A 26,658-nucleotide genomic window follows, 5' to 3' on the forward strand; every position below is an offset into this window, starting at 1 on the left:
TTTTAGATATGTATTTGGCCGCAGACCTCCCATCTCAAAATGTTTTGTTCCAGGGACCCCCCAGATGCAAATCACTTTTATTTTATTTTTTAAATAGCAGACCTACAAGCTCATAGCGCGGCACAGGTGCTATGAGCTTGTATATCTGCTATTTTTGAATAGCCAAAGAAATCTAAAATGACACAGATGCGTTCCCGGTCTTAATGGGTTAAAAAAATAATATAACATGACTTTCCCCCTCTCCTCCCTCTCTCTGGTTTAGTGGCGTGTGCGTAAGGAGGCCATGATGGGCCTGGCGTCTATATACAGGAAGTACTCCCTGCAAGGGGAAGGAGGCAGGGAGGCGTCCAAACAGATCTCCTGGATCAAAGACAAACTGCTCCACATCTACTACCAGAACTCCATTGACGACAGGTACTGTGTGTGTGTGTGTGTGTGCGTGTGTGTGTGTGCGCAAATGCTGAAGGAGAGAGTGTGTTTGTGTGCGCTAGAGTCCTCAAATTCTGCCTGAACCCTACCCGACCCAAAGTTTTCAGGTCGAGCCGGGCCGAAAATGTATGCTAATTAGGAAGGTCCAATCTGCTCGGTTCAAAGCTTGTTGGATGCGTGACTTTGAGGACATTAAGCACATAATTCCACCTTTTCGGGCCTAAAGTTATGGTAATTGTTCGAGCCGGCCCAGTTAGGGCCGGGCCTTCATTTTCAGGCCTGTTGAGAACTCTAGTGTGCGCACGTGTACGCATTAAGAGGGAGAGAGGGAGTGTTATTGGAGTTCTACCAAAGTACAGTGTATAATTTATGGCATGTTACAACAGCATGACATGTATGACTGTTCTCTCTCCTAGTTTGAGTCCTGCTGCTGCAGAGCTTCATAGTTTGATTACAGTATCCGTGTTACTGTAACAAGATCAACAGATTGAACCGCGATGTGAGATGAGGTTAGACATGACAGACAGACTGATAGAGCTGTCAAGCTCTATCAGAGAGCAGGGGAGAGCGAGAGAGGCCCATCATTTATAGAGTCACAGACGGAGAGAGAGAGTATATTAAAGAAGTCTAATGGATAATAATGGGAGGAGTGGGCGAGTAATAAGGAAAGCAGAGCTTCTGCTCGAAAGCCAGTACTCTGTGTGTGTGTGTGTGTGTGTGTGTGTGTGTGGGGGGGACTTGTATTACTACCAGAGGTTCGGGCCGCTACGTGGCCCTCATTTCTAGTTGCCTGTCCCGCACTTCTAGTAGCCTAGAATATAGGCTATATACTGCGCTACAGAGCGAAAATATAATTTGCACTGAGAAGATAATACTAGCTTGAAAAATCATGAAAATATGAGCAAATATTAGTTTTTAGTTTTTTTTTAAGCGGACATTTGTAACTCAAATCTTTGCTTCTGGGGGTCCCTGGAACTAAATATTTTACAAATCTTTACAAAATAGATATTCCAAGATTTGCACACATTTTCACGATTTTTCAAAAATAGCAGATCTACAAGCTCCCAGCGCGGCACAGTGCGCTATGAGCTTGTAGATCTGCAATTTTTTAATAGCCAAAGAAATCTTAAAATGACACAGATGATGCTTCCCCGGTCTTAAAGGGTTAAAAAAGGAGAAAATGATTAGTGTTAGTTGACAATTAGGACACATTGTAAGCTTGTAGATAGTCATTTTAAGATTAAAGAGTATTTGAGGCGGTCAAACTAGCAATAGAACACATGTTCAAACTTTCAGAAAATCCTAATGATCTGGTATGTTTCATAAAAGGCTGAAGCCGCTCACTGCTTTGATCCATTGCAGACTGCTGGTGGAGCGCATCTTTGCTCAGTTCATGGTTCCTCACAACCTGGAGACCTCAGAGAGGATGAAGTGTCTATACTACCTGTACGCTACGCTGGACACCAACGCTGTCAAGTAAGACGCACACGCACGCGTGCCTACACACACACACACACACACACACACACACACACACACACACGCGCGTACAAAACACACAAAAATAGAACAACCAGGTGCTCCCAGGAGATATAAAAAGGTAACAGTAGTTAAAAGCGTCAATGGCGCCTCCTCGGATCAAACGGGATCAAACATGTGAAAAAACAACAGATGATCCAGGCACTCGGGAGTTAGCTTCTGAGTGTGTTTTTTTCACACTTGTTTACATATCGTATCTCTGTCGGGCGGAAACCTCATATGTCAGAAAACCTTTCAGAATTATAATTCAAAAGCATCCTTTTGAGCTTGTAGATCTGCTATTTTCTGCTACTTTTGTGTGACACTGTAGTATGACGAAGTACGGCATTAATTTACCCCTCCAAAAAAGTCAAAATATGGAGATGGGAGGTTTCTGCCCGACAGCGACGCTATACAAACTAGAAACCTGTTTAAATATGTTTAACTACTTATGCCCTATTTCATACTTCTTTCATGCTTCTTATGACATTATGTCCTTAGCCACTTAAACTCTATAATATACTTCATCATATGACGAATATTAAATATGACAATGAATCTACAAGCGCTGCCTGTGAGCTTATTAGACCTGCTATTTATTTAAAATATGAACCTCTAATGACATAAAATAGGGACACCAGGTTGAAAGTAGTTAAACACACACACACACACACACACTTTTGCATAGTCACATCAGAAGAAATCAAAACATTGCTCAATGAGAACATGGTGTTTTTAAACCTGTGTATCTTAACCACACAGATGAGGTTGACCGGAGTCCCTCAGGGCTCTGTGCTAGTGTATTTTAGGTTTTCTGTTATCGTGGCAAAGCAATTTTTCTGCAAAAGCCACTTTAGCCCACAATACAGATGCTGGGGTTTATAAGTGGTTCATAACTGAACCATGATTTCATGCCCCTGACCAACCAAATGTGTATACATGCACAGTGTCGTTTCTACTCCCACACTCACCCTGCTCTCTCTCTGACACACACCTACATGCTTTCTCACTTCTCCTGCTGTCTCCCTTTTTATCTACACTCTCTCTTATCTCTCCCTCCCTCCCTTTATCTCTTCATTCTTTCTCCACTCTTTCCCTCATCTGTCGGGTGTCCCGCTTTTTGCTTGTACAGTTCCCGTTCTCGGCCCCCCGCCCACTTGCGGCCCGACACACACATTTAAAGCACACACACACACACACACACACACACACACACACACACACACACACACACACACACAATTGTAGAGCTTCAGCTGATAAAGTAACTACATGTAACTAAAGAGATTGCACATAGCCATATACAGTACATGTGAAAGGACAACAAGCCACTGACTTTATAGCCTATATACATTGGAATATGTTGTGTACACTTCATCTGTCATACAAGCATAGTTAATTTGTCTCCATGTATGCCTGAATGCAGGGACTGCTGATAAATTACAGAGATGATTATGTTTAAAATATGTATTGTATTTATATGTGAACTGAATATGATGTAATTCAGACATACCTCAATACCTCTGTTATATACATTGGCAAAGAAGCAGTGCCGCGTTGCGGGACTGTCGGGCCGTGAGTCGGCGGGGGACGGGGGGGACGGGGGGCGAGAACGGGAACTGTACGAGCAAAAAGAGGGACGCATCCCTCTCTCAATTCAATTCAAAGGAGCTTTTTTGTCATGAGAAGCAAAAGTGGAACAAAACAATCAAAACAAAACAATGCATGTACAATTAAATGGGAATAAATAAATGTGCGAACAGAACTGTGTTACATTGCAACTTAGACGCAAGACTATCTTACGAAACGAAAAAAAAAAAGCCTTTTCTGTCAGAAATAGTTATACATCCAGGGGCACGGTGGCGCAGTCGGTAGCGCTGTCGCCTCACAGCTAGAAGGTCCTGGGTTCGATTCCCGCCGGGGACGCTGTGGGCACTGGGGGCGTGTCTTCTCCTCCGCGTCATCAGCGCCCATACCCTAGGTGGGGTTGGCGAAAGGGCCTACTCTGTGTGGAGTTTGCATGTTCTCCCCGTGTCTCCTAGGGTAGTTAATACCCTCACAAAAACATGTAGTAATCCTGGTCACTATACCGCCTCCCCCATGACAGCCGGGGCGCCTGATGGAGGGGAAGGGAACTGGTTGGAATAACGTGTTCCTTCCACGCGCTACGTCCAACCAGGGAAACTCCCCCCTGTCAGGTGACAAGAAGGTCAGTTGCATGAGCTCGGCCCTGGCCTCCCTACTGTGGGGTGACAGGTGTAATACTGGTGTAGGGCTGGTGTAGTGCCCAGGATCACTTAGGAAATTGGCACCGGGTGAAAAAAATGGGTTACAAAAATCGCGGGATAAAAATTAAAAAAAAAAAAAAAAAAAAAAAAAAAAAGTTATACATCCATTTAGGAAAGGTTAGCTTTGTATAAACCTTTGAAACAGTTAACAGCAGTATTTCAATGTTTTGCATTCACCTGGTACATCGCGACAAATAGCAGCAATTTATTCATATGTAATCAAATTGCATCGTTCAACGTACAATGTTTCTATGTACAGAGGTTATTTGGTGTAAACAGTGCAGGGGTACACACAATGGTTTGTAGTGCTTAAGGTGGTTGTATTCTCTCTGTCTCTCTCAGGGCTCTGAATGAGATGTGGAAATGTCAGAACATGTTGAGACATCATGTCAAAGACCTGCTGGACCTTGTAAAACAGCCCAAGGTAACAACATAACACTGCTCTACATGCTAGATCTGATCACAGGGACCAGTGGGTTACTCATTACCTATGTCAAAGTTTCCCTCAATTAACTAGGGCCGTTTAGGACCATTATGCACGCGCACGAGCGCAAACACGCACACACACACACACACACACACACACTGCTGATTAGGATTTGAAAGTCACAGTTACAGACCTGGCTTGGGTTTTATTCTATTTTTATAGATTTGGACTAAAGTACAGTATTAGACATGAAATACATGTTTCAATTAAGTCTATAACACAACAGAATGTGTAAAGGGAAGGTGTCTGATTAATGTTCTTAAATATGTCTTGTGTGCGTCTGTGTGTTCAATATCACGTCTAGTCGGAAACAACCAGCAAGTCTGTGTTTGCCAAGGTGATGGTGATCACAAGTAAGTCACACACACACACACACACACACACACACACACACACACACACACACACACACACACACAGCTTTTCGACTGTGGAGTCGAAAAGCTGTATTACAGATGACAGTGAAACACTGTTAGTTTGTCTCTTCACTATAGTTTGTCATCTAATCGGGTGGAAAAACCTTGACAGGAATGTTCTAAACTGTAACTTTTCAGGAAATAGGAAAAAAACAAAGCTGTGTTCCAATTAGAGTCACAGTATGTATTGTTTCAGTCACAAGCTCTTAATACTTTTCATCGATATCTATATAACCCACAGAAAGACTTTTATTGAAAAATTGAAAATATTTGCTAATTTGGTGTGACAGATTTTGTGCCACTTCGGGACCCGTTGTAAGCTTTTAGATCACCAATTTCCGCTATTCTTTTTTTATTTCTTTTTCTATTCAATCATTTCTTTGTATATTATAGACAACGACATGTATTATTTCTTTGTATATTCATATCTTACAATGTACAATGTCAAAAACACAAAAATTGTTAATCGCAATTATTTATGACAATTAATCGTCAACTGAAGTTTTGCAATCGTGACCGCTCAACCGACAGCGACGATATTTCTGTCTCACTTAAAAATGTGTAATTCTTTAACTGTGTGGTGTGTGTGTGTGTATGTGTGTGTGTGTGTGTGTGTGTGTGTGTGTGTAGAGAACCTTCCAGACCCAGGTAAGGCCCAGGACTTTGTGAAGAAGCTGGCCCAGGTGCTGGATGACGACGAGAGGGTCCGAGACCAACTGGAGACCCTGGTCAGCCCGGCCTGCTCCTGTAAACAGGCTGAAGTGTGTGTGGTGAGTCTGGTTAAACCATTAACCACTTCAACCCTGTGTACTTTTGTTGACCGGGGGGTCGCCCAGAGCTCTATACTAGGCCACCTCCCTTTTCTTTCCCTAAACACTGAATGGCTTCGGCGAAAATAGCCGGTGTACAAGTTCACAACACAATCAATCACAATGTGACGCGTTGTGAGCTTGTAGATCAGTTATTTTCACAGAATAGGGACAGTAGGGACACTAGGGTTCATGTAGTTATTTGCAGACTGGTCCTGGCCCTGAATTAACACTTCAGCTGGTGTGTTTGAAAGTTTAGGCATTTCAATTCAATTCAAAGGAACTTTATTGGCATGAGAAAACATACGTTTACATTGCCAAAGCAAGTAGCAGTAGGTCATTTCAGTGTTTGGAGACTCAGGTTGAGTCCGTTTTGTCTAATATAGATGAGACACTCGTGTGTGTGTGTGTGTGTGTGTGTGTGTGTGTGTTTGTGTGTGTGGTTAATAATAAGACCCGGATTCTATTTGCTTAGTTTTTTCTTTGTGGTGTTGTTTACTATTTGTCATTTTATTTTTATCTTGTGATAGCGTTTTATTGTATTGTCTTGTTTAAAAAAAAGAAAAATCTATGGAGAGCTGTAATGTTATTTTTTAATTTGTATTCTCCAATAGAAAGATTTATATTATATATAGATTTTATATTTCTTCAGTCTATGAGTGATGGGAGACTTGGCTAGCAAGCAGGACGTAAACATTCTGTGTGTGTGTGTCCGTCCGTCCTCAGCGAGACATCACTAAGAAACTAGGGAGTCCCAAGCAGCCCAGTAACCCGTTCCTGGAGATGGTGAAGTTCCTGTTGGAGAGAATCGCCCCGGTCCACATCGATACAGAGTCCATCAGGTATGGATTGATGGCTGCATGCATGGCTTCTTGTGTGTGCGCTTGTGTGTGGATTAAACCAGGTGTTCCCAAACTTTTCAGGCCACGAATATTTATCTCCAGTATGATCGATCCCCTAATGGTTGCTAATCACGGAGGAAATCACTGTGCTTCTGTGAAAAAAATAAAAATAAAATGTCATTCTGTTCTCTTGTTATACCCAGTTGAAAATAGCATGTTTCCCCAGACCACAGAAAATCCACTGAATGTTGTTTTTTGGGTGTAATTGAGGTCAGAACCAAAAAAAAAAAAAAAAAAGAAACATTTCCGGGAAGTTTGATGTCATGAAACCTTTAATCCTACCTTGGCAGAGTGGATACAGTTCTTGCTAAAGCGAGTCCCCCCCCTTATAGTGCTATTTCCCCTTCTAGATGGGAGTATTGTGAAAGGACGATTGAAGGAGTAATCAATGCCATTTGCTATTACGATGAGCTCTAGGCGTGTGTGATAGCTCTATCGTTTCATGTCAGAGACTTTGGGGTGTGCTGCGTTTATATGCGTGTAATATATACATGGAATTAGCTTCCCTTCTCTGAAGTTTTTGAGCCTAAGAGTGACTGAATAAACTCGGTTAAATGAGATCTCTCTGTGTCTCTCCATGTCCACCAGTGCCCTGATAAAACAGGTGAATAAATCAATAGACGGCACAGCGGATGATGAAGAGGAAGGTGTTCCAACTGAAGAGGCCATCAGAGCAGGACTGGAGCTTCTCAAGGTAACACAGATACACACCACACACACACACACACACACACACACACACACACACACACACACACACACACACACACACACACACACACACACACACTCCGCCAGCCCATTTAATACATCACAAATAGTTTGCAGTCAGGAACACTCACATCATAAGTAGATTTAACCATTTATTGCAACAAATGGAATACAGTTAAACTTGGCGTTAATGGCTCCGCTTTTAACACAATCACTGCCAGGTATTAATGAATTAATCCATCCATTTTATCAATCGATTATCAATTATGTTTTATAATTGATAAAATCTCTTAGTTTGATTGATTGTCGAAGCGGTGGCCCAAAGGTTAAAGGAGCGCACTTGTTGTCGGAAGGTTTCCGTTTTCCGGCAGGAAAAATCTGGTTTGGGAAGTGAATGGTCACCACTCACCCCTCCTCCCCCCCAACACCGCTGAACCCCCGACTGCTCCAGTGGAGCTGCTCAGTGGCCAACAGTATAATACTGTGGTTATACTGGTCAGCGCCCAGGTTTTAACCCATTCAATCCGGAAAGGCATATATATGTCATTTTAGATTTTTAGCTATAATCATTATTTTATACTTTGGGCTATTCAAAAATAGCAGATCTACAAGCTCGAGCTTGTAGATCTGCATTTTTTTTTGGAAAATGTTTGCAAATCTTTGAATATGTTTTTTTTTAACTCAAATCTTTGATTCTGGTTATTCTACAAATGTCTTCTAAATCCTAACAGTAAAAAAATAAAATAATAATAAGTTATATATCAATGGTTCTCAAACTTATTCATGTCAAGGACCAGCCCTAAATGATATGTATTTGGCCGCGGACCCCCATCTCAAATATTTTGTTCCACGGACCCCCAGAAGCAAAGATTTGAGTTAAAAATGTATATATATATTCAAAGATTTGCAAATTTTCACTACTTAAAAAAAAAAAAAAAAATAGCAGATCTACAAGCTCATGGCGTGACACTCTATGCCACGCTATGAGCTTGTAGATCTGCTATTTTTTGAATAGCCAAAGAAATCTAAAATGACACAGATGCGTTCCCACATTGAATGGGTTAATGTGTGTCTTGTCTATGTGCAGGGCGTTGCTAAAATTTAATATCTGTGTGTTTGTCAGGTGTTGTCGTTCACCCACCCGGTGTCGTTCCACTCTGCGGAGACGTTCGAGTCCCTGCTGGGCTGTCTGAAGATGGACGACGAGAAGGTGGCCGAGGCGGCGCTGCAGATCTTCAAGAACACGGGCAGCAAGATGGAGGAGAGCTTCCCTCACATCAAATCGTACGTCCATCCACACCTGTGGCTCTCAAACCTTTTTCATGGTCATGGACACACACACGAGTTTGTGTCAGGGAAGACCCCCCCCCATAAGAGAAGATGTTATAATGTTTCAAAATTATTCCACATTTTTGTGGATTAAAGTTCTCAGTTCTCAGACTTATTTCAGTCATTTGGATTCCATAGAACATTGGTTCTCAAAGTGGGGTCCAGGGGTCCTTGAGGGAGTTCCAGAGGGTCCCCAGCTAAATGATGGATAGTTAGGAGCTAAATGGACCCTTATGGGTCTGTAACTCTGAGAGTGTACAAATGGACCCTAACGGGTCCCTTATGGGTCTGTAACTCTCAGAGTTGAATTAACATGGATTCTACAAAATAAATTGGGGTCCCAGAGATAGAAATGTCATTCAATGGGGGTCCGTAGCCTAATGCATGTCAAACTGGGGGTCCTTGAAATTCAAATGGTTGAGAATCACGGTTGGAGCCATAAAAATCTTCTCTTCTGGGGGTCCCTGGCATATCTTTTCGAATGGTGGTCCGCAGGCTAATAAGTGTCAATTTGGGGGTCTTTGACATGAAAAAGTTTGAGAACCACTGCCATAGAAGCCAGCAGCATGTCTTCCATGGAAGCATGTTGCGCAGCCAAAATAGCCTATCGACGCATTGAGAGCTTGTAGATGGATTTTCGGTTATTATTCTAAGATTACAGCATTTGAAGTGGTCAAACTAGCAATATGTTCCATTAAAAGTTTTATAGTCTCTGATATTTCATATAAAAGTAAATGTTAAAGCCTCAATCTGTGATTTCTTCACCTGGTTGGCAGTATGTAGAACGGCAGGAACAATATTTACTAAAACATCATTATTTTACATATCGTGTTAATTGCTTAGGAAACGGCGCTAGTGTGGGGGTCCGCGGCCAAATACATATCTAACAATGTTTTCTAAATCCTAACAGTGTGTTGTAGTATGGTGCTTCAACTTCTTCATGTCAAGGACCCCCAACATTATATGTATTTGGCCGCGGACCCCCATCTCAAAACATTTTGGCCCAGGGACCCCCAGAAGCAAATATTAGAGTTAAAAATGTTCGCTTTAAAAATATACAGTATATATAAGATTTGCACACATTTTCACGATTTTTCAAAAATAGTAGATCTACAAGCTCATAGCGCGGCACTCGGTGCCGTGCTATGAGCTTGTAGATCTGCTATTTTTTGGCCAAAGAAATCTTAAAATGACACAGATGCTTTATTTCCGGTCTTAATGGATTTAATCCATGCATCCATCCATACTGCTGGCTTTCTGTCCAACCAGGATTAACTTTCATATTTCTATACAGTTCTCTCCATGGCGGTGCAGTAGAAAAAGCAGCAGTACAGTCTGGGCTCGTAATAACCACCAGAAATGGAAGCCCACTTGTCTTCCACACTTTGGGGGTCTTTTTTGTTATGGTTCCTCCTCCTATAATAATGATCTTGTCTCACCTTCCCCATCTAGTGTTCTGCTGCCGGTACTGCAGGCCAAAGCCAAGCGCGGCCCTCCTCGCCAGGCCAAGTACGCCATCCACTGCATCCACGCCATGTTCTCCAACAGCAAAGACACACACTTCGCCCAGATCTTTGAGGTGAGCTTCAACTGTGTGGACCCACTGTAATCCATCCCAAAAGAAAAAGGCTGGAGGATTATTTGGACACATTACTTTTTCTAAGTAGTCAACAGAGTCTGGAAGGTGTAGTTCCAGACTCTATATAGCATTCGGAGAATTGTGGAATAGTTGTCTGGTTATGCGAGACTTAAAGGTAGGGTAAGTGATTTTCTTTGGTTAAAATTAGTGTTAAATAGTTATATATTCTGATAGTACTCGTTGCTATAGAGTGTTTGTTCAGTAACAGGAGTCTCCATGTCTCTCCAGCTCTTTATTAAACAGAAAATGCATTTTCTGGTCAGGATACCAATTTTATCCAATCAGGATAGAGAACTCAGACAGGATAAAGATTAACCAACTGAAATTGGAAGTGATGACACAAAGAAATGAGCAGAAACATTTTGAACTGGAAACGCCATCAAATTTAAGCTGATAAATGGGTAATCTCCGCTGATTGGCTGACATTTTGTCACCTACCTGAAAATGTATTTTCTGTTTATAAAAAATCTGGAGAGACAGGGAGACTCCTGTTACCGAACAAACACTCTATATAGCAATGATTACTATCAGAATATAGAGCTTTAACCTTTTAACAAAAACCTTTTTGTTTTAAAGGTATAGTAGGCAACATTAAGCCTATATTTGAAAAATACCTCTATATATATATTTTGCATTTTTTCCCCTCTATCAGCCACTATATAATGATGCTGGGGTGTTCTACTTCATTCCTACTGACCGCCAGAGGCAGTGTTTTCAACACCTGGATATCCATCGCGCGCTCGCGCATAGGTCGAATATTAATACCAACAAAGTCACTCGTGACCTGTGTGCACGCACGCCACCTATATAGGGGCGGGGCACACAGCGTTCATCCTCTTTCATCTTTTCGCCTCCAAAGCGTAGGTCGATACTTGCAGCTGCGCGTGAAGTTTCGTAACCAACACGGTTGGGGCTACGGACTACGGTCCGTCCTCCAGAGACTGCGTAGCCTGCTACCATGGAATTACGTTACCCCGTTTATAGGGGCTGTCGGAAAGGAACAAGGAAGGAGAGGAAAAAAGAAAAAAAAAAAAAGCATGAAGAAAAGGCGACGGTGAATGGAGTTAGCGGCTGCTTGTAGCATTGGAGCTAACGACAATAACACCGTTAACTTTCCCCGCTCCACCGTTGTTGTTGAACCTGGCACGGATAACTATGGGAGCCATAGCTGTGCATTGGCGACGGTGAGTGCATGTATTGTGCTGTTTACAGACAAATAAAGTAAAAGAGGGGAAAGTATTCAGCGTTGAGGATGTATCCCATTCTGCCGCTTTGAGAAGACCGTCTCTCGCCTCGATGACACGACGGCGGTGGAGCCAGATTGACTGGTTAATGTGTCTCATAGAAGGTGTTCTTTCGCCTCGAGGAGACGACCAAAGCGTTAATGAGCGCAGTGGCAGGTAACTGGGCTCCATTAAAGTACAAATACCCAAGCGAAATTGTACTTAAGTACAGTACTGAGTACATGTACTTAGTTACTTTACACCACTGTATGAGAGCTCTTCTGTGAATGTTTTTGCTGAAAGTGGTTCTCACTTTGACGCAGACATTCTATCTACCAGACATATGGCGCTTGTTAGCTTGTTTGCTATCCGGCTCAGTCAGTACACTGTCTACCTGCAAGTCTGTAGGTCCCTGGTTCAAACCCCAATTTAACCAGTCCAAATATAATTTAGCTGCAGCTAATAAAGGACATCCATAGTGTGCTTCACTCTGTCGTTATTGGACGATATACTGTGTACCTATTACTACAGGTACTTGGTGCCGCGCTATGAGCTTGTAGATCTGCTATTTTTGAATAGCCAAAGTGTAAAATAATGCTTTTTAGCTCAAATCTAAAAATGACACAGTTCCAGGTCTTAATGGGATAAAAGAGGTCTCGCTGATCAATGACAGCTGACTTAAGCAGCATATATGCCAATACTGCCACTGTGTGTGCTTAACCTCACAGTTTGAGTGTGTATCATAGCTTGAGTGTGACTCGCTGCTGCTATTCAGGTTATACTGCTTTGTGCTTGGTAGTAAAATGGAATTATAATACTGGTATGGTTCAAGTGTGTCTTGCCTTGCCATCACTTGGTTATCATACTGTGGGTACTTGACACATGACTTGACACTGTGGCTTGAGTGGTTGTCGCTCCTTGCTACGACGAAGTTACATATTAGTAACATTGTACTCTGGGTACTGATAATCAATAAGCTTTGTTTATTGGCAATGGATCCCCATTAGCTGCGGCAAAAGGGAAACCAGCAGCTATTCTCCCTGGGGTCCAAGACAACATTAATTAACATTAATGTTAATTGTGTCCAAGACACAATACATTAACAAGTACATATGTACTTGACGCTGTAGCTTGAACGATTCTCGCTCTGTTGCTATGGCTACGTTACCAATAGCACAAGTGTATCTCACTCTGCTGCTGTTACCCACTAATACTGTGTGTACCTGGTACTCACTCCTGCTATTCAACATATGCAGTATACTGTGAATACTGATGGCATAGCTTGAGGATATGTCGCTCTGCTGCTATCCAGATAATACTATGTGCTTGGTAGTGAAATATTCTTAAATAATTCTATATGACGATTGAAGTGTGTTTTGCTTTGCCACTTCTTGACTATCATACTGTGTCCTTGACACTGTAGCCTGAATGATTCTCGCTTTTGCTACGGCTACGTCATCAGTAGTATTGAGTGTCTCACTCTGTTGCTGTTGCCCATGGATTATTGCAACAATTGCTGGTCCCAGAAGGGAAGGTCCATTACTTGTGCCGGTCATGTCCTGACTATGGTGCCTGACACAGGCTATGGGTCTCGCTCCGCTGCTGCTGGTCGCTCCACTACTGCTTGTCACTGGACGAAAGAAGGGAAAAGGATTAGCGTTGAGAGTGCATCTCGCTCTGCCGCTTTGAGAAACCATGGCGGGCGGCCCACCGCCATATAGCGTAAGCATTAGGAGTGTGTCTCGCTCCGCTACTGCTTGTCGCTGGACGAAAGGAGTGGAAAGTATTAGCGTTGAGAGTGTGTCTCGCTCTGCCGCTTTTGCACTGCGGCGTGCGCCCACTGGAATATACCGCTGGCATTGGGAGTGTGTCTCGCTCCGCTGCTGCTGGTCGCTGGCCAGAGGAAAGAAAAAGGAGAGGAACCACGTGCGGCCCACCGTAACGTAGCTTCAGCATAGTAAGTGTGTCCCACTCCGCTGTTGCTTGTCGCTGGACGAAAGGAAAAAAAAGGGGTCAGCGTTGAGAATGTATCCCATTCTGCCGCTTTGAGGAACCATGTGCGGACCACCGCAACATAGCTTCAGCATAGTAAATGTGTTCCACTCCGCTACTGCTTGTCGCTGGACAAAAGCGTTGAGAGTACATAGCCCAGCTGGCCATAACGGCTTGGCCTAGATGGATGCGTCCAACAACTATCGTTGTCGTACACCCTCGGTGCCGTACATCATGAGATTTGGCATGTGGGCCAGTTCCAGAACCTCTTACCAAGGACTTGTCAGCCATGGGGAGTACAGCCCAATATGGCCTAGACCCAAGGCCACTGGTTGATGCCAACATTGCTTACTTACTTACATTACCTTACTGTAAGTCGATCCGGATTAAGAGCGCCTGCTAAACGCCTAAACTGTGAACATTGCTTCTCTGGTGGTGTCACTAGATGAAGCAGTTGAGCTGGATGACCGTTGCTCATGGCCACAGTGTTAGTCTCTGATCTGCTAACTAGAGCCATGCCACAGCGGCTGGAATGTGACGTATTGGACATTCCCTTGACTACCTCGCCCTGGCCCTCCGGCATGCGAGTGTTGATGCGCAGACACAGCGCCTATCCAGCGCCTATCCAGCGCCTATACAGCGCCTATACAGCGCCTATACAGCGCCTATACAGCGCCTATCACTCTAGGCGGTTGCTTGCATGATTAGAGAATTGGCACTGTCTACTTTGGTAATGAGCCAGAGCCTCTGGGTGTCCCGGGTTCGACGCCAGGCCAGAAGTGGGTCAATGTGTGTCCCTGTCTGAGCCCCTAATTGCCCCATGAGCGCCGGAGAATGGCTGCTCACTGCTCCTAGTAGTTCTAGGATGGGTAAATAAATACAGCGGACAAATTTCACGCATGTACAAATGTGCATATATATTTTGTGGCTTGGGCTTCGAACCCCAAGACTGCAACAGAATGGTGAGGGTCTCCAGCCAGTGTCGCTAATGCACTGGACCTGCGTGCAGTGCACCTGGCCCTCAGGATGTTTATGCCGTGTTCAATAACACAATTTGTCAACAGTCTGCCTTCTGGGGCGCTTGACCCAGTCAGTCTCTGCAGGAGGCTTGGAAGCTCCTTTCGTGGACCTTGCCTCATCTTGCAAATTTCATAGCAATGCGCTTGTTGGGTGTACAGTCCAGGCTGCGGACATGTTTCCCACTGGAAGCCTCTTGGATCCGATAGCAGTTCGGATCACGGGAATAGCTATGGCAGAGCGGTAGTACCGTTAGCCTTGAGGGCATAATGCGTTGTTGACTGTAGGTCTCCCTTTACGGGACAGACCAGTCCGTTAGGGCAAGATGCTCTGGCCTACTGCAGCTTCTCAATGAAGTGCCTTGGCCTCTCCACAGAGACAAGATCTCCTGTCACAGTTAGGGGGGGAGGTGCATGTGGCATCCTCACTCCTAACCTTCGGCTGCGTCATTGGCCACTGAAATTCAAAACTATTGTCAAAAATTACTGGATTTTTGGGCATCGTACACCAGGGCGTTGCACGCCAGCGAGTGTAGACTGTGCTCTAGTCGGGACAAGGGCCACTGCATAGGTTAGAGCGTTGCTCTGTGCTTATGCTGCCCTAGATATCTGCGGATGATGTTAGATGGAGGGTTCAGCCTCTCTACCATTGAGATGCTCTCCGCGTGTGGCCCCCACAGGTTGCATGGGTGCCTTCATGATGCTTGCCTGTGGTATTGGAAGCTTTGTCCCCAGCCGGTACATCGGGCTGCTCTCAGATGACTATCTGCTAGTACTCTTTGTCCTCACTGCTTCATCTGCAAAAGTGAGTAGATGGGCTTCATGCCCTGGCCATTGCCAGAGACTGTTAGAGTGGGATTCCGATGGGTCTGGGTTTACCATATGGCCGACCCCTCCTTACGTCCTCAGAGGCTTTCTGCATTTCACGTCAGCTAGCCTGTTGATTTGTTAGTTTGCTCCTCAACCAGAGGTGGAGCAACTGCATTCTAGTACCTGCCTATTGTGTCCCGTCCGGGCTCTGTGGCAGGACATAGCCGTGATGGCTGGAGTTTGGTTGTATTTGTCTGGGAGGAAGGGCACAGCTGTGCCTTGGCTTAATGGAGACTTTCATTGCTGCGTTCAGGCAAATGTACGTCTTCAGGGGGCCTCCAGGTTCCCCCAAGGCCTTTCTTGACCGCGGGTGTTGCCAGAGCCTCTCCCTCAGTGATACAGGCTTGGAGCAGGCCAGGAGATGCAGCCGAATGAGCTTCATCTTTCATGGGCTTTTGCCCGCTCCTATATATAGTCAACCTGGCCGTCTCGCATCCTGTGGCGACGGCTGTGGTGTTGTCTGTTTATTCTATCTGCAAACCGACTTCGGTAAGCGCAGATTCCTCGTGACTATGTTGGTATTAGTCATCCAGGTGTTGAAAACACTGCCTCTGGCGGTCAGTAGGAATGAAGTAGAACGAGAGTTATGCATATAACTAAGGTTCTACGAATTCCGGATGACCGCCAGAGTTGACTGTCACTCGGAATCTCGTTCTTGACGAAAAGATTTCATGAGGATGAACGCTGTGTGCCCCGCCCCTATATAGGTGGCGTGCGTGCACACAGGTCACGAGTGACTTTGTTGGTATTAATATTCGACCTATGCGCGAGCGCGCGATGGATATCCAGGTGTTGAAAACACTGCCTCTGGCGGTCATCCGGAATTCGTAGAACCTTAGTTATATGCATAACTCTCGTTTTCCTGCATTGAAAAACACTCCTCTTTCTGAAATCCGTATTTTCCCTACTATTTAAGTTACACATCCGGGTATCCGGTGCGTAAATTCACGCACGCATGTGCGCATCCGTGCGCGTCCGTGTCCGTGTGAACTTTTTACTTTCGGTTTTAAAATGCTCTCAAACTTCGTTTTTTAGGCACATAATTTACTTTTCAAAAAGCGTTTGGATAGAATTTAGTTGTTTAACTTCATATATGTGGTCAATTTGTCATGAAAGAGCATATTTAAAAATAAAAATTCGGAGAACCGGCAGGGGCGGGCAGTTCCGCGAATTGTATCCCAATAAAGTAACCTATATTCGGCATGGCCCGTTTAGAAGTCTGCTTACTCTATGGAAGTCCTCCGTGCGTCACCCCCTGGTGGTCGGGGAAACGAACTGCTGGATTTTTTTCCTTTGTTTATCTCTGAATCGCCTACAATCCCTTTAACCAAAATATATCACTTACCCTACCTTAAGTCAGAGTTTACAATGCGCTGTCCTGTGGTTCCTCTCTCCATCACAGCCGCTACACAAAGGCCTGGACCCTGGGAACCTGGAGCAGCTGATCACACCCCTGACCACCCTGGGACACCTGGCCCTGCTGGCCCCGGAACAGTTCGCTGCTCCGCTCAAATCTCTGGTGGCCAACTTCATCGTCAAAGACCTGCTCATGAACGACAGGGTACGCACCGCACTGCAGCGTCCCATCTGGGTTCATGAGAACCAGTGGTTTAGTAAACTTATGAACACCATACTGGGGGAAACATTTAACATTTATGTTTGTTTTGGGTTTTTTTATGGGAAAAACTATCGCACCATGAGCTTGTAGATCTGCTATTTTTGATATATATTTTTTTTAATATGTGCAAATCTTTGAATATATATATATACACACTTTTAACTCGAATATTTGCTTCTGGGGGTCCCTGGAACAAAATAGTTTGAGATGGAGGGGGCTTGTGGACAAATACATATCATATCATTGAGAACCACTGATACTATAGCAACATATGTTTGTTTTTTTTCAAAAAGAAACTGTTAGGATTCAGAAACAAAGATTTGAGTTAAAAATGTTCACTTAAAAAATATATATATTCAAAGATTTGCACACATTTGTATGACTTTTCAAAAATAGCCAAAAAAATCTAAAAATGATACACAGATGCGTTTCCCGGTCTTAACTCTTTACCTGCCATTGACGAGATTTCTCGTTTTTCTCTGCATGGCTCATCCTTTTTTTTTTTTTGTCATTTAAATTTTTCTTTTATCACAAAGGAAGCAGGAGAGAACGCGATGCAAAGATTTTCTGCTCCATTCACTTCAATGTTAAAAAATAAACGGAGACAAAATTCACATTTGACCTATTTTTGCAATGTATTGTCTCTGGCAGGGAAGGGGGTAGATTGTGTATAACTCTGGCAGTTAAAGAGTTAATGGGTTAAATTCATCTATATATGTTAATGTTATGGGATGACTATTAATAAATAAAGTAATTAAAGGGGTTTATATAATTAGGAAATTAAAGAATCTTAAGATTTAAATATACGTAAGTATATTTCAGTGGTTTGTTGTAAGGGAACTCTTCTAACACGTCCTGATCTTTCTACAGATCCCAGGGAAGAAGACGACTAAACTGTGGGTCCCAGATGAGGAGGTCTCCTCAGAAACTCTGGCAAAGGTCTTTCTATGTTCTCTCTCTCCCCTTGCGCTAAGTGAAAACAGCTGAGGCTAGAATTAATAATATTCCCTTTACCAATGTTGTCCCATACGGCTGAATATCCACTGCCAACTTGTCAACAAAGATTACCATTCAAATAATTGTAGTGGAGTAAAAGTACAATATTCGCTTCTGAGATGAAGTGGAGTAGAAGTAAAAGTATTGAAAATTGGAAATGCTCCAGTAAAGTAAAAGTACCTCAAAATTGTACTTAAGTACAGTACTTGAGTACATGTACTTAGTTACTTTAGACCAGTGTTATTAAACAGACAGTGTATCTTCTTCCATGTGTTCATCAGATCCAGGGCATCAAGCTGATGGTCAGATGGCTGCTGGGAGTGAAGAACAACCAGAGTAAATCTGGAAACTCCACCCTGAGGATGCTGACGGCCATCCTGCACAGTGATGGAGACCTGACGGAGCAAGGCAGGATGGGGTAACGCACACACACTCACACACATACTGTACATAAGTACGTACACACACATGCACACAAACACATGATTGTACATTTCTACTGCACAGCACCATCGTACGACAAGTATAAAATAGGGCTTATGTGGTTTAAATCAGTGGTTCTCAAAGTGCGGTCTGGGGACCCCCTGGATTCCTTGAGGGACCCTTCCAGGTCTGTAACTCTTGAGTTACAGACCTGGAAGGGTCCTGGGTCCTTGAAATGAAAACGCTTGGAACCACTGGTTTAAATAATTTCAAACATAATCAATCATAATTATACACACACACACACACACACACACACACACACACACACACACACACACACACACACACACACACACAGACACAGACTGATTTGCTCTCTCTCCCCCTCCTCTCCCTGTGTCTCTCCCTCTCAGTAAACCAGACATGTCTAGGTTGAGGCTGGCAGCAGCGTGTGCTCTGTTAAAACTGGCCCAGGAACCATGTTACCATGAGATCATCACCCTGGAACAATACCAGCTCTGTGCTCTGGTCATCAATGTAAGCACACACACACACACACACACACACACACACACACACACACACACACACACACACACACACACACACACACAGCTTCTCTTCTTTCTCTTCCTCTTCTCTCGCATGTTTTTATTTTTGCTACACAGCCAGCGCATTGCTTTTCTGTCAGGGTGTGCTCCCTTGCTTTAGTAGGCTTACCCACAAGGCAGGGGGTTTATTTACCCTTATTACACAGCTTGGTTTAATGCTTGATTGAATTCAGCGGTGTGTAATTTCTCGACGATGATCGATGAGCTCAATAACAGACCGCTGTCTAATCAAAGGCTCAGAGCACCTGCTGTGCTGCTTGATTTTGTGCCATAGCCAACATGACAGCCATGTAAACAAACGCACTATGTAATTGTGAGAAATAGACAATGCAGTAACAGAAAAATTATTCTATTTGATTAACCTTCCTTGTTTTCCGAGGCGACCGCGTCCGGCCAGCGCAACTCCCATAAAACCGCAGGTCTGCTGCCACTCTTATTTTTTTTTAAGACCTTTCTGTCTCTAGACAGACCCTGATGAAGACCTTCTAGGTCGATACGCGTTGGTCATATTTTGTTGCCTTGCTCTAAATAAATGTATATATGTTTTCACTTAAGACTTAAGAATTATTTTATTTTCAAGTCTGCATTTCACACCTTTTTGGCAAGCAATACTTATTTGGAAACCCTTTTTTTGTTCATAAAGGCCTTTCTGTTTTCCTCTGCCTTTGGTTGAGTTACTTTTCTTTTTCTTTCTCTTCTGCACTGTAATTGCGAACGCGGAAGGAGGACCAAGTGGAGCTTACTATGTAACCGTGCTCGGGTTGTGTGTGTGTGTGTGTGTGTGTGTCTGCGTCTCTGTGTTCATGCTCTCATTGGCTCGCGCCCCCATGTGACTCACATGCGTGCACTGCCTGTAAGCAGCCACCCGAGTGCGCCAGAGTGCAGGAATTTAGACAATGCTCTGATTACAATGCACAACAGCCTGCAACACACACACACTCACTCACTCACACACACACACACACACACACACACACACACACACACACACACACACACACACACACACACACACACACACACACACACACACACACACACACACACACACACACACACTCACACACTCACACACTCACAAACACACAATGTCAATGTTCTCTCCCCATCACGGTGAAATAACACGGATTACAAGTCCGTAAATACACAATATTTTCCAGCTGCGTTCGCTTCCAGCGTTCGCGCGTCTTACTTGTTGTATCTGTTATTTTTTTACTACTTTTGTTTTATGCATCCTAATGTCATTGTATAATTGTGTTTCCTTTGCTTGGTGTTCTGTGTAAAGCACATTGAATTGCCTTGTTGTTAAAATGTGCTTTACAAATAAAACTGCGTTGCCTTGCCTACAAGCCGGACAAGACTTGAGCAGTCTTTTCACTCCCCCTCCCCACAAACATTTAAAAAATAGTTCAAATAGCCGATCTATAGGCTCACAACGTGTCGATCGGCTATTTTCAACATTTTAAAATGTTTTTCAAAATATAAAAAAATGACAAAAAGGTTAAGGGGTAAGGTAGCGCAAGATAGGGCCCTGAGCGCCTTGACACTAGAGCCAGCCCCATATATCAGTTTGGCCGATATATCGGTCATTATTTGACGACATTTGGTGTTGGAAATTATGCAGCTGATGTATCCCGTTTATTAACCACTTTAAACCTGGTGTCTATATTTTGGACATGTCATTATAGTTTTGGGCATTTCAAAAATAGCAGATCTTACAAACTTTTTCTTTTGGGCTATTTTTGGAAAAACGAAAGTGGAGAGTAGCAAGCAGAAAGTGACATGCAGCATGCACTATCTACAAACATCTCTATGCTACTATACTACTGCACTAGACGCTTCTCACGTACTGTGCGATGCACACACACACACACACACACACACACACACACACACACACACACACACACACACACACACACACACACACACACACACACGCACGCAACACAAGTTTGACTTCACTTCTCTCCTCCCATCAACTAATCTCCCCCTTTTCATGAATTGTATTTATTTCGGATACATTTAATTTGCACAGGGACAGTGCACATGAATCAACAGCACTGTAAATGTGGCAGGGGTTATAGCCATTATAACTCAAAACATAAAAGCTTGCGAGCAATTAAAAGCCAATAAAAGCAAAGTATACAACATTAGAATAGAGAGTAAGCCATGCGGTTAGCACAGTAAGAGACACACAAAGCAGGCAATGAATTCACAGCAAGACGTAAGCATTAGCAGAAAACACATTTATGTGTAATGTATACTCTGTTGTGCAAAAATTAAAGAAGAAAAATAAACCTTTCTCCCATTTAGCCTATTTAGAAATGTATAAAGTTGGGCTCTCATGTCAGTGGGTAGATTGTTCTAATGCTTCCCTGAACATAACAAGATCCTCCTTTCTCTTCCTCTTCTGACCAGTGGTGGAAAGAGTAATAAAATGTTTTACTTCTGTAAAAGTATCAATACTGCAATATAGAAATACTCTGTTACAAGTAAAAGTGCAGAATTTACTGTACTTGAGTAAAAGTACAAAAGTATTAGTATCAAAATGTACTTAAAGTACCAAAAAAAAATCCAGAGTATAAAATGTACAAACATCTTTTGAAAATAGCAGATCTACAAGCTCACAACGCGTCGCGATGCGACACGTTGTGAGCTTGTATATCGGCTATTTTCAAATTTTAAGGTTTAAGGCTGTGTGTGTTTTGTAAGCTAAATCTACAAAGTAACTAGTAACTAAAGTTTTCAAATAATTGTAGTGGAGTGAAAGTGCAATATTGGAAATTGGAATTACTCAAGTATAGTACAAATATCTCAAAATTGTACTTGAGTACATGTACTCAGTTACTTTACACCACTGCTTCTGACTGGTAATGTTGGGATTTCATTAAACATGTGTCCCCCCTCTCCTCGTGTGGTCCATCCAGGACGAGTGCTACCAGGTGCGTCAGTGTTACTCCCAGAAGCTCCACCGGGGCCTGTGTCGGCTGCGGCTCCCCCTGGAGTACCTGGCCGTGTTCGCCCTGTGCGCCAAGGACCCCGTGAAGGAGCGGAGGGCCCACGCCCGCCAGTGTCTGGTGAAGAACGTCAACATACGGCGGGAGTACCTCAAACAGCACGCCGCCGTCAGCGGTAAGGAGCCCAGCGTCCTGACAAATGTGCAAACGCATTAGCCTCCCATTTAGGGCTGTTGTTGTTCTTGAGACAACAACCGCAAGGGCAGCCAGGCACCCTGACGGCAAGGTCACCAGGCGAGCGAGCCTCCGCTTCCTGGATTAGACCATTAACCCATTAAGACCTGAGGCGATTCTTAAAAATGTTTTCTAAATCCTAACAGTTTTTTTGAAAAAAATCTAAAACATTTATTTTCAAGATTTTTCAAAAATAGCAGATCTACAAGCTCGTAGCGCGGCACTCGGTGCTATGAGCTTGTAGATCTGCTATTTTTGAATAGCCAAAGAAATCTAAAGTGACACAGATGCGTTCCAGGTCTTAATGGATTAATATACTGATGAGTTTAGATCAGTGTTTCTCACACTTTTTCATGTGAAGGACATTGTTCGACACCAAGGTTTCTGTGACTGTCACAAACCCTTAAATGTGTATTATTGTGTGTGCGTTCAACAGAGAAGCTCTTCTCTCTCCTGCCGGAGTATGTGGTTCCCTACGCCATCCACCTCCTGGTCCACGACTCCGACTACGTCAAAGTGCAGGACATCGAGCAGCTCAAGGAGATCAAAGAGTACGTATTGTTGTGTAATTGCGTGTAATTTAGAGCAGTGGGTTCTCAAATCTCAACTGTGATCCCTGGGACCACCCCCTACCTGAATGTAGGGTATATAGATACTTTTTAAAATTAAAACTAATAATAGTAAATTAATAAAATATACATTCGCCAAGCTTTTAAAATATGGATTAAAAGACTTTGTGTGTGTGTGTGTGTGTCCAGGTCTCTCTGGTTCGTATTGGAGATCATCATGGCAAAGAATGAGAACAACAGCCACGCCTTCATCAGGAAGATGGTGGAGAACATTAAAAATACGAAAGACGCCCAGGCGCCCAACGACCCCAAGATCAACGAGGTATACTCACACGCTGGGAATCTTCTGCTATCTCACCATTCAATTCCGATACTTATGGTCACTATTCGATTAAATATGTGATTTTGTTTATTTTTATTCAAAACGATTCTCGATTCCAAAAATCATGTGTCTTGTCTGTATTTTGTGTGTTTGTGGCGTGGCAGAAACTGTACACGGTGTGTGACGTAGCGATGAACATCATCATGTCCAAGAGCACCACCTACAGCCTGGAGTCACCCAAAGACCCTGTCCTGCCCTCTCGTTACTTCACCAAACCAGAGAAGGTAGGTCCGTCCATCCATCTTCAACCGAATATCCGGAGTCGGGTCGCGGGGGGCAACGGTTCCAGCGGAGAGCTCCAGACTTCCCTTTCCCGAGCAACATTAGCCACTTCCAAGGCCAGTGTGGAGATGTAATAATCCCCCCATCTGGTCTCCTCCCAGTGGGACGTGCAGTGAGGACCTCCCTAGGGAGATGCTCGGCTGGCTCCTTTCCAAGTGAAGGAGCAGCGGTTCTACTCCCAAGTCTCTCACGGATGACTGAACTTCTCACCCTATCTCTGAGGGAGAGGCCGGCCATCCGTCTGAGAAAACTCATTTCGGCCGCTTGTATACGCAATGTTACTGTTTCGGCCATGACCCACACTTCATGCCCATAGGTAGAAAAGGTGGGGAAACAAAAGATGAACAGAACAGTGCGTGAGTGGTTATTACCCCGAAGGTGAAGCTAGGGTTGTTCTGATCCATTTTGCAGATTAACCCATTAAGACCTGAGGCCGCTTCTAAACATTTTCTAAATCCTAACAGTTTTTCGGAAAGAAATTGAAAAAAAAAAAAATCACGATTTTTCAAAAATAGCAGATCTACAAGCTCGTAGCGCGGCACTCGGTGCCGCGCTATGAGCTTGTATATCTGCTATTTTTGAATAGTCTAAAGAAATCTAAAAGTGACACAAATGCATTCCAGGTATTAATGGGTTAACCTCTGGTACCATGCAGACCTCCGTTTGGATATCGTTCGCCTTACGCCTTATGCCTAAACATTTTTGGCATTTTTTACTACTAGATTTTCAGGCAAAGTGTGCACAACTCTAAGGGCAGTCATGAGGTGGAACTGGGTGCAGATTCTTGGGCAACAGGGGTTAAACTCAATTTTATACACGACTGACTCAATTTGTAAAAATTAGGGTTTTTTATTTATTTTTTATCCATTTTGCTGTTGTCGGGCAGAAACCTCCCATCTCCATATTCTAACTTTTTGTGGGTTTTTTTTCTCGTAAATTCACACCCTATGTGATCATACTACACCGTCACTCAAAAGCATCAAAAGTAGTGGATCCGTAAGCTTCGCGCTGCGCTTTGAGCTTGTCCATCTGCTACTTTTGAATTTGAATCCGGAAAAGTTACAGTTTTGGACATATGAGGTTTCCACCCGACAGACGATTTATAAAATATAGAAGCTTTAATGTCTACATTGTTTCGTTTTGTTTCAGAACTTCAGCAACACAAAGAACTTTCTCCCACCCGAGATGAAGGCTTTCTTCACGCCAGGAAAGGTAAATCAAAGCTACTGTCCGTCCTGCTATTGCATTCATTAAATTGATCCCTACAGCGAACCGTGTTCGCTCACTGGTTTGCTTTGGTGATCGCCATTATTTCACCCACACACACCACCCTCACAAACATTTTTCTCCCTTGTTTCCTAGCTGATATTTAGCTTGTATTGAGCGTTTGAGCTGCTATAAACGTTTTTCACTCTACACTAAATGTAAATATGTTTGCCGAGTGTGTAGATCGGCTATATTCGCAGATTTTTGGAAATTGCGAATTGAATTTGAATCTTTGATAATACGAATTGCGATTCTTACATGAATCGATTTTATCCAACACCCCTACCAACATCAGTGTGTTGTACTCTGTGCGGACAGTTTCTTGGAGCCAATATGTGCTGCGAACGCTGATTACAGGACGTTTGAGCAGTGAGCACCTCAATTATTGATAGGTTTGAACAGTGCGGGCATCACACTTTGTGTGCGAGCGCTATGGACATGATGATATCCACAGCTCTCCTCAGCTCAGATGGTGTTCTCTGTGGACATGGCCCTCTAATAGTAACCCCTCTCCCTGCCTGTGGTCGTTGTGTGTCCAGCCTAAGGCAGCTAATGTACTGGGTGCGGTGAACAAACCTCTGGCCTCGGCAGGGAAGCAGATCCAGAGTAAAGCCTCTCGCATGGAGACCACCAGCAACGACGACTCCACGTCTGACCCAAGCTCACCACAACGCAGCAAGACCAGGTACACACCTCACACCTACACAATACACTCTGCACCAGTGGTCCTCTTAACTTCTTCATGTCAAGGACCTCCAAATTAGATATACAAGCTCTCAATGAGCGTTTTCTTTAAAGATTAGAGCATTTGAAGTGGTCCAACTAGCAATATGTTTGGAAGCATTTTCAATGAAAACCCTAATGGTCTTGGATATTTTCTAAAAGCAACGGTTAAAGCAGGGGTGAGCAACTTTGATGATGGAGAGGGCCACTGTATTTCCACACTCACTCCAGAGGGCCACATTGGATATAGTGTCGGGCCATTGTCACACAAACATAGCAAAAATAGCCGATTGTAGATCTGCTATTTTTGCTATTTTTGAATTGGAATCCTGATTATTTTTTTGCTATTTTTGAATTGGAATCCTGAAAAGTAACATTTTGATTTAATTTCCAATGCATTTAGTTATACTTATGTTAACTTTATGAACTTAAATACATTGGACATAAAGAAAACAATAGAATTGTAATACTAGTCGTGAAGCTACTAATATAGACGGAAGTAATTAAAGCGGGTCATGTTTGCATGTTTGGAATTGCAACAGCTGCAATCAATAATATATAATTATTCTGATATGAACCTGCGGGCCGCATTAAGTGAAGGTGGGGGCCGCATGTGGCCCCCGGGCCGCCAGTTGCCCATGTATGGGTTAAAGTATGTAGAACAGCAGGAACAATACTACTAAAACATCATAAATGTATAAATTGTGTACATTATTTAAGGAAAACGCACTAGTGTGGGTGTGGGGCTCCTTTGTCAACGTTTCACAAATTGCATAATAGGACTCGGCCATACACATTCTTTTCAGTCGTGAGGTTTATTTTTTTGCTTTAATCCATGAATACTGTTGTTGCAGACATGACAGCACAGAGATGGACCACAGTGAGAACGAGGACATCAGTCTGAAGAGCCCTGACAAGGTACACAACATCCATCCAACCTTAACCGATGTTCAAGTCACACA

At 43.5% G+C, this 26,658-nt stretch overlaps 1 protein-coding gene across 1 annotated transcript in view; it reads left to right on the top strand.

The window, feature by feature from the left end:
• The window catches only part of pds5b (PDS5 cohesin associated factor B), a 69,986-nt gene that overhangs the window by 37,067 nt on the left and 6,261 nt on the right, over positions 1 to 26,658 (top strand). Inside the window, exons 12-31 of the mRNA XM_080434999.1 lie at positions 263 to 414; positions 1,792 to 1,905; positions 4,578 to 4,659; positions 5,027 to 5,075; positions 5,769 to 5,908; positions 6,674 to 6,789; positions 7,438 to 7,543; positions 8,684 to 8,844; positions 10,342 to 10,468; positions 17,032 to 17,190; positions 18,118 to 18,186; positions 18,525 to 18,661; positions 19,083 to 19,206; positions 22,211 to 22,415; positions 22,911 to 23,025; positions 23,233 to 23,365; positions 23,530 to 23,649; positions 24,857 to 24,919; positions 25,513 to 25,658; positions 26,551 to 26,614. Coding sequence (XP_080291125.1) covers positions 263 to 414; positions 1,792 to 1,905; positions 4,578 to 4,659; positions 5,027 to 5,075; positions 5,769 to 5,908; positions 6,674 to 6,789; positions 7,438 to 7,543; positions 8,684 to 8,844; positions 10,342 to 10,468; positions 17,032 to 17,190; positions 18,118 to 18,186; positions 18,525 to 18,661; positions 19,083 to 19,206; positions 22,211 to 22,415; positions 22,911 to 23,025; positions 23,233 to 23,365; positions 23,530 to 23,649; positions 24,857 to 24,919; positions 25,513 to 25,658; positions 26,551 to 26,614 — 2,382 coding nt within the window. The remainder of the gene's footprint in view (positions 1 to 262; positions 415 to 1,791; positions 1,906 to 4,577; positions 4,660 to 5,026; positions 5,076 to 5,768; positions 5,909 to 6,673; positions 6,790 to 7,437; positions 7,544 to 8,683; positions 8,845 to 10,341; positions 10,469 to 17,031; positions 17,191 to 18,117; positions 18,187 to 18,524; positions 18,662 to 19,082; positions 19,207 to 22,210; positions 22,416 to 22,910; positions 23,026 to 23,232; positions 23,366 to 23,529; positions 23,650 to 24,856; positions 24,920 to 25,512; positions 25,659 to 26,550; positions 26,615 to 26,658) is intronic.

Source organism: Gymnoscopelus braueri (genome assembly GCF_963280865.1).
Source record: "Gymnoscopelus braueri genome assembly, chromosome: 8".
Lineage (NCBI taxonomy): Eukaryota > Metazoa > Chordata > Actinopteri > Myctophiformes > Myctophidae > Gymnoscopelus > Gymnoscopelus braueri.